Here is a 9319-nt window from a genome sequence, read left to right as displayed (position 1 = left end):
TTGTAAAATACAATTATTTAAAGTCATGTATGACATATATTTTTAAATCCCCTTTTATTTGAAATTGTAATGGGAGTAATTAAGTTGTTCTTTAGCAAATTACTTAGCTTAGGTGGTTATGTTGTATATATTCATAGCTTCAAAAGTAGACAGAAAACATGAGTATTGTTTGTCCATCACTGTAAGTTGATATTGCTAGGATTCACTCCTAAAGAATTTTCTCTGTTCTTGTTTCCTGTTCCTTTTGTGCATCAAATCGGACAGGTAGAATTTTCCAAGAGCCAAGGATCAATACACTGAACATGAAATTCATGTGAACATGGCAGTGTGCGGATCACACTACTTTCTGTGTACTCTGTAAGGCAAATATTACAGAACTTCCCAGTATCCGTTTTGCCAAATATTCTTAGTGGAAGGTTGTCAATCTCTTGTTTCATAAGCCTTCGAGGTGGGAGAAAAATATTTTCATCACTAAGGAATGGGTCATCTAAGATTTGCAAGGCTTCAATTTCATCAAATAGTTCAAAGTGTGAATGCTGACTTTCATGTTGGGGCTGTGATTGAGGGTCTAATGATTCACTTCTTTCATTAATGCCTTCAAGAGTCACTGAGTCAATTTTAGGATTTTCACTAGGAGAGCTAGCAGAGAGATTAGGGCAACTACAAAAACTAGTAACAAGCCTGAAGCTTGAGTTGCAAGTAGTTGCACCACAATACAGTTCAAAACTGGGATTTATATGGGAACTCTCTGTTCTGTTCTGTGACTCTGCCTTTTGTATTCTTTGAGCTAGGGATAAGCCAGTACTCTGTAAATCACTACCAGTGTTGGCAAAGATACAGGATCCATCACATCCTGTCATTCTCTGTCCTGATGTTCTTGTAAGAGCTGCAGTAGAACTTCTGCCATTTAAACCAGTATTTGAATTTCTGAATGCAGGTATTCTGAGGGTACCTACATCACTTATTATACCTGTCTCTTCAACATGTGAAGGCATATTTCTCATGGCTTCTTGAAGCATTTCTACATTGTCACTGTTATCCACTTCCTCAGACATCAGTAACTTTACTCTATCACTTATATCATCTGAAGGATCATTTCCCACAAAACATATGATTTGGAGATCAGGAACTAGGTAGGTCCGTCTTCTTTTAAATCTCTCACGAATATTATATACAAATCTGCATACAGAAGGTTCTTCTTCATAATCAGTGCTTAGTCCAGAAGCTGCAGAATTACGTTCACTTTGAAATGGACATCTGATTCTTTCCTGTATCAATATCTTATGTGGTTCATTTACAGAAAATGTCTTAGTGTCACTTATGGATGACCTCTCAAAAGTCTTAGTTAATGTACTATCAGGTGATCTCATTACAGGTTCAGTTGGTATATTTGGATGTGAACTAACTTTGTGTCTTCTAGATCTGTGAATTCTTTGTCTCCACCTTCTTGATCTTCCTGTTCTGGGAGATGGGTCTTCCACTAAGGCTTCAATCAAACTTTCTTCTGACTCAGATGAATTTGCAAGATTTAAATTAGACTGTAAATTTTCCACATGTTCGTTGAATCCTGCTACATATGACAAAAATTCATGCTTGAAATTTGTTCTCATTGAATAATCACTACTTGAGTTACATTGATTTCCTAAGTTCCACATTGTATCATCTGTTTGCCCACTTTCTGTTGTATATTCAGTTTCATCAAAACACATAATCTCCACTACTTCACAGTAATCTGGAGCAACTTCTGTACCTGTTACCATAAAAAGCAGGAGATCATAAAAGACATAATATTAAAACAATCATAAAATACTACTGTGTAATCAATCTTTTTTTAAAAAATATGAAAAGAATGAATGCTTACAGATTTGATGATTTCAGCATATTTTACATTTACACATTTAACACTTTTGTAAATAACATTGTCCAAATTCATTTGCGAGCATAGAGTCACTTCAACTCCATTTGAAAAAAATATTTAGCTACACCTTCATAAGTTCATAGACTTAAAATGAATCTCAAATAACCCTATATTTAATATTTTTCTCAAATAGAGTATCATGTACCACTGTGAAGGGTATGTAAAAGGATATTTAATTTAGTATAGTGTTCAAGCACTAATACAATTAAATAAGGTAACCTCAAAATATGTTTTTAGCATTTTAGTTCAAATTATTATACATTAGTGTCCAATCTTCATTAGTCTACCATCATATTTCTAGCTTCTTGACTGACTGTTTTGATAATATATGATTACTTTATAATATGCAACTCTCATAGGCATTGACACAATTAAACAAGAGTTGTGTGTTTCAAATCATTTAACTAGAATTCCATCATAACTGATTAGAGGTGCAATAGTGGAGATATTTAGTGAAGTGTCACAAAAAACTATAGGTATTCTGTGATATGGGAGGCAATCATATGCTGAAATGAAAGAGCAATCAGAAAGATAAATCCTTGAAATCAAAACCAAGTATCTGGGTTCTTAAGTAAGTGAAGCAGATTTGAAACTGGGCAGTGCCACCCTGGAAACCCTTCATAGAAGGAGCACAGTATCTAGGGAGTAGTCAAACAGCAAGAGGGAAGAAGACAGCACTGTATAATCCAGACTCCTATAATAAATTCCCTACATAATTCCCCCTCCTACCTAGAAAATAAAACCCAGCACTGCAGTACAATTTGTTAAGAGCCCCAGGAAAGCCAAAAATTGTAAATGTGAAAAGGAGAGTTAGCAACAGGCAAATGGGTACTGCCCTCCCCCATCCTGCCAAGCACTGAGAAGCTCTGTGCTTTAACAGAATCCTACACACAGCCAAACCCCTGGCATGTACAAATTCCTCTGCTATAGTTAGAAAGAGACCTAACTGTGAGAACTGTGAATTATAACAACCCTACTGGAAGATACCAATGGAACACATACCTGGAGACACTACAGAGTGGAGAGAATGAACAGAATTAATCCAGATCAAGTGATTTCCTGCTCTTTTCTCCAACATTGCAAAGATTTAAGTTAGTGAGAAATCCCATCTACTGCCTACTTTCTTGCATAGGCAAAGCAGGCCCTCTGTCATGACCAGAACTATATCAAGATCCATGGATTCGAAAGTGGAGATTTTGGACAGGGTTAGATGGGAATCTAAGTGCAAAGGAACATAAGGACTTGGTTGGAACTGAGAACTTCCCACAATACATAAGGAAAAGAGCTCCTACAAGAACACTGACACAAAATGAGATTTGCACAGAAACAAAGGGAGCTAGACTCAGAGGAAATTTATACAAGGTGAAAGGAACCTGAATGCAGGTAAAATATTTACATATTCCTCTTTGAAAACTAATTGAAGTAGGTAACATCACATGTCAATAAATGTCAATGCATCTCAATTATAGCCATTAATGTAAATGAACTAAATTCATCAATTAAAGAAATATACTGGCAGAGTGGATTAGGAAGGAAAGTCCAACTCTCTGCTGTATGCAAGAAACACAATTAAGTGGCCAGGGAGATGGCTAAGTAGAATAAGCGCTTGCCAGGCAAGTGCAAGGGCCTAAGCTCAATCACCACTTCCGCAAGAGAGAGAGAGAGAGAGAGAGAGAGAGAGAGAGAGAGAGAGAGAGAGAACAAAAGAAAAAAGAAACACATTTAACTCATAAAGAAATTCATAGGCTGAAAGTCAAATGGTGGAAAACAATACTATGTGCCCCAGGACCTAGGAAAAAACAGGGGTAACAATCCTGTTCTCAGACAGTCTCAACATCAAACCATGATTTCTCAAATGAGATATTGAAGGCCACTGCATACTGGATAAGGAAAAAATCCAAGGAGGAAAGGTAACACTCATGAATATGTAGGCACCCAACACAGGAGCACCCATCTATATAAGACAAATCCTAATGGACTGAAAAACCTAATATCCAATACCACAATATTAACAGGAGATCATAACACCCGCTTATCACAAAACGATAGGTCAAGCAGACAAGCAATTAGGAAAGAAGTAGCAGAACCGAACCAGAACTTGGAACAAATGGAGTTAGTGGACATATACAGAGTGTTCTACCTAACTACAGTTGAATACACATCTGTTCCTGCTGCACGTGGGTCATTTTCTAAAATGGACCACATACTAGTTAAGTATAGGCAAGAAAACAGAAATTATTCCATGCATATTATCTGACCACACTGCAAAGAAACTGAAAATAAATGGCAAAAAAGCCAGAAAAACCCCATAAACACATGGAAATTAAACAGCACTCTTCTCAGCAAGCAATGGATCACAGATTAAGTTAAACAAGAAATTGACCAATATCTACATTTCAATGAAAATTCAAGCACAACTTATCAGAATTTATCAGACGCCATGAAACCAGTTCTTAGAGGGAAATTTATACCTGTGAACTCACACATTAGGAAAACAGAATGGGAACAAATAAATACCCTAATACTTCAACTGAAATGTCTAGAAAAAGACAAACAAACCAAATCTGAAGCCTAAAGGCTGGAGGAAATGGTAAAAATTAGAGCAGAAATTAATTCACTTGAGACAAAGAAAATAATACAAAGAACGAATGAGTCCAAAAGCTGGTTCTTTGAAAGATTAAATAAAATTGATAAGCCCCTATCTAACTTATAAAAAAGAGGAAAGAAAAAACTCAAATATTAGCAATAAGGAATGAAAAGGGTGAAATTACCACAGACCCAGTGGAAATTCAAAGATCGTTAAAACCTATTATCAGAAACTTTAAACACACAGAATGGAAGACACAGAAGAAATGGACAGATTCCTAGAAAGGTACAAATTACCAAAACTGAATGAAGAAGATGTAAGAACTCTCAAAATCCAATAGCAGCCAATGAAATTCAAAATGCAATAAAAAAAATACCTACTGACCAAGAAAAGTTCTTGTCCTGATGGATTCACAGCTGAATTATACAAGGAATTTACAGAAGAATTAATAACAATACTACTCAAACTCTTCAATGAAATTGAAAAGGAAGAAATTCTCCCAAAATTATTCCTGGAGGCAAGTATTATACTGATACCAAAACCAGGGAAAGACACAACTAAAAAAGAGAACTACAGGCTAATCTCCTTAATGAACATAGACGCAAAAATCCTAGTAATTAGAATATAGAAAATGATCAAGAAGATCACACACCATGGTCAGGTAGCATTCATCCCAGGGATGCAAGGATGGTTCAATATACACAAATCTATAAATGTAATATGCTATATCATTAGAGCCAAATACAAAAATTACATCATCATCTCAATTGATGCAGCAAAGGCTTTGACAATGTCAACACTCATTCATATTCAAAGTCCTACAGAAAATTGGAATAGATGGCCTCTATTTCAACATGATAAAAGCCATCTATGACCACCCAAAGGCTAACAGAATTCTAAATGGGGAAAAACTGAAATCTTTTTTTCTCAGAACTGGTACAAGACAAGGATGTCCTCTATCTCCCCTCCTATTCAATATAGTTCTGGAATCATCAGCGAGAGCCATTAGACAAGAGAGAGAAATAAAAGGAATAAGAATACGTAAAAAAGAAGTTAAAGTATCATTATTTGCAGATGACCTGATACTCTACTTGGAAGACACAAAAAAAATCCACAAAGAACCTACCAGAATTAATACATAAATTCAATAACATACCAGGATACAAAGTAAAAGACCAAAAATAAATTGCATTGCTCAAAAACACAAAGAGAGAAATCAGAGAAACAATACCTTTCACAATAGCACGATGGAAAATGAAATACATAGGAATTAATCTAACTAAATAAGTCAAATATCTATTCAATTAAAACTACAGTGCTCTGAAAAAAGAGATTGGATAGGATTTCAGAAAATGGAAAGGCATTCCCTACATCTGGATAGGAAGAACCAACATTGTGAAGATGGCCATACTCCCAAAATTGCTACAGAGATTTAATGCAATTCCTATCAATATTCCACCAATATACCTCATGAGAAATCATTAGAAATCAATAGACCATGAGAAATCATTCCTAAAATTTATTTGGAATGACAAAGACTGAGAATAAGGCAATCCTGAGCAACAAGGACAAGGCAGGAGGAATTACAATTCCTGACTTAAACTTATATTACAAAGCTACTGTAATAAAATCAGCATGTTATTGACAAAAAATACACGTTAGATTCAGTGAAACAGATGAGAAGATGTAAAAGCAATTGCAAACATACTCAACCACCTTATGCTTCAAACAGTTGCCAAATATGCATACTGGGAGAAAAATAGCCTCTATATCAAATAATATTGGAAAAACTGGTTCTCTACATGCTGAAAACTAAAACTTGACCCAGGTCTATCATCATGCACTAAACTAAAGTCAAAATGCATTAAACATCTAAACATTAACCCATAAACACTAAATCTCCTGGTAGGGAAAGAAGGAGGAACTCTTAAAGACATCGGGCTAGGCAAAGAGTTCACAAACAAAAATCAAACTGTACACGTAACACCTCAAAGGATTAACAACTGGGACTTAGTCTTATTGAAACGTGTTTGCATGTCAAAAGAAATCATGAGCACAGTGAAAAGACAATCCAGAAATTGGTGAAAAATCTTAACTAATAAGCACTCAGACAAATGTCTTCTCTGTAGAATTTATAAAGAATTAAAGACATTCTGGTCCCAAAGTTTAAAGACCCAATCCAGAAATGGGCATCCGAGATGAACACACACTTCTTAGAGGGAAAAATTCTAGAAGCTAATAAATACATGAGAAAAATGCTCCACATCACTAGCCATCCATGAAATCCAAATTTAAAAAAACACTGAGATACTATCTCATCCCAGAAGAATGGCAATCATAAAGAAATCAACCAATATCAAATGTTTGCAAGGCTGTAGGGAAAAGGAACCCTTCTCCACTGTTGGTGGGAATGTCGACTGGTGCAACCATTATGGAAATAAGTGTGGAGACTCCTTAAAAAACTCGGACTGGAAATCCCACTCAAACCATCTATAACCTGCCTGTGAATTTTCCCAGAAAAAAAATGAAAACATCATATCACAGTGACATATGTGCACCTATGTTTATAGCAGCATAATTTGTGATAGTAAAAACTTGCATGCAACTAAAATGCCTGTCACCTGAGGAATGGTTGAAAAAGATGTGGTATTTTTATACAACAGAGTATTAGTCTGCTATAAAGAATGATAAACTCGAAGCCTTTATATTTAAGTGGATGTCACTTGAAGATATACTCATGAGTGAAATAAACCAGATGCACATGTGCAAATATCATACATTCTCCCTTATGTAAGTACTCAGAGGAAAAAAAATTGAAGGGTATAACACAACGAAATGGAAAGTGAGAAGCTAGGAAACATGGCAGGGGCTAAACCACACATTTATGTATTCAAGATGGTGAAGGCAATGATCCTGAGAAATTTCAGCAGTTTTTTTGAAATTACCAGTTAATTAGTAGTATTCTGACCCTGATTAACAATATGTAGTGATGCCTGTGAGCTAAGGAACTGCACTGAAAATAGCAATGTGTAATACTAGGGCCATGCTTGGAATCCCTGCCATGCTGATCTTCTAAAAGCATTACTGTTTCTAATCTTATATCAATTACTCCTTTATTCTCTCACAAGTAAATGTTTTCTTTAAATAAGGTAATAAATTAAGACAAGAGACAAAAAAGTCATAGGACTGTCCTGCTACAATGCTGTATATGGTTAGATTTATAAATTTCTGTGTTAGAATTTATAATTGTTTATTTCTATTTTTTTACTAATTTTTTAGTTTGTATTTTGTTTTCACATTCTATATGGAGTTAAAGCTTAGCTTATCAATGACTGATAGGAAACATCTGTTCCTCGGGGGAAGGGAGATGGCTCAGTGGAATAAGTGTGTACCTGGCAAGCGCAAGAGCCTGAGTTCAATCCCCAGTTTCCACCAAAAAAAAAAAAAAAAGAAAAAAGAAAGAAAATACCTGTTCCATGTTATGTCTAAGGTGTTTCATATTCAGATAGATGCTGATGTTAAGCTCAAGAACCTATGTTTCAGGGTAATAATATCATTAAGCTTCTCTTATGGAGGGTCAAAAACTTAAGTTTGCAGACCTAAAATTAGAGAAAAAGAAGGGCTATTTGGATAGCCAACATTTTATCCCTAGTCCTTCAAGGTTAGTAAGGACTCAAGACAAAAGGGAACCTGTACTGTGAAATCCTGTAACTCTTTGGCATTCCAAATTTTCTGATCAATGACATTATGGGGCCACAGAGGAAAGTGATAGATGATGGAGAGTGTGCCTAAGGAGAGTCACATGGAGAGAAAACATTCTCTCAGGTTTTCACAGAGAACAAATTGGCCAAGCAATGGCCGTGACTCATCCATATGGCTGACACTGACAAAACATCTACAAACTGCTGTACAGGTTTTCAGGGTAAATCCTGAGGGGATTTGGCTGACCTTGTCAGATACAAAAGTTACATTTTTAGCTATATAGGTCTTGATTTATCTTGATCTTAACCATCCAGCGGAAAATTATAAACACAATGTATAAAAATTAAAGTCATAATAATATGCTGAGCTGTAAAAAGCTCCAGTGAGATAGACCAAGAGCGCAGGCCTGGCGAATGCGTGAGATGACCCGGGGCCCGCGGTATCCTGAATAGACCCAGAGCACAGGCCCGGTGAGTGAGTGAGATGACCCGGCCAGTCATGGGATCCTGTATAGACCAGGAGAGCAGGCCCAGCACTCACTCTCAGTCAGTGAGACAACTCAGGGTCCACGGATCATCATTTGACCCAGAGTGCACGCCCAACCTTGGAACCCTTCAGCAGTACTCCCTGCAAAGTGGCTAGAGGCAAGACCCACCCAGCTGATTCAGGAACATAACATCTTGCCAGAGTGACACAAAGGGTTCAACTCTAACGGCTGCAGCAGAAAGAAGTGGAGCACAGCAGCCAGATCCAAGCATCACCCACCTGGAGGAATCTGAACTTCGTAGATCCGGACCTGGTCCTAAGGTAAAAACTCCATCTAAGCTCTACACCAAAGGTCAGAAGACAGTGGTACACAAAAAGACAAAGAGAAGGAACAAAATACAGTCTCAGGCCCCCAGTCCACCCAGTACAATTGCAGAAGACACTAGCACTGAAGAAACTGGAGAACACATGCCACATATCTCTGAAATAATAGCGTTGGCAGTAAAGAAACAACTGCAGAAAGGTACAGAAGAAATCAGATCATAAATAATTTTGGATCTAAAAAATGTAGTGGTAATTATAATCAAAGAAGTACTAAGTGCTTCTAAAGAATACACTGATAAAAA

The 9319-nt window shown here is 36.5% G+C and overlaps 1 protein-coding gene across 1 annotated transcript in view; it reads right to left on the bottom strand.

Moving 5' to 3' along the window:
* Window positions 1–251: 251 nt before the first annotated feature.
* The window catches only part of LOC101592169 (E3 ubiquitin-protein ligase RLIM-like), a 46592-nt gene continuing 37524 nt past the window's right edge, over window positions 252–9319 (bottom strand). The window contains exon 2 of the mRNA XM_004648397.2: window positions 252–1750. Coding sequence (XP_004648454.2) covers window positions 252–1750 — 1499 coding nt within the window. The remainder of the gene's footprint in view (window positions 1751–9319) is intronic.

Source organism: Octodon degus, unplaced genomic scaffold (assembly GCF_000260255.1).
Source record: "Octodon degus isolate 3935 unplaced genomic scaffold, OctDeg1.0 scaffold00401, whole genome shotgun sequence".
Classification (NCBI taxonomy): domain Eukaryota; kingdom Metazoa; phylum Chordata; class Mammalia; order Rodentia; family Octodontidae; genus Octodon; species Octodon degus.
Note: the sequence above shows the minus strand (reverse complement) of the source record. Positions and strands in the feature narration are given on the sequence as shown.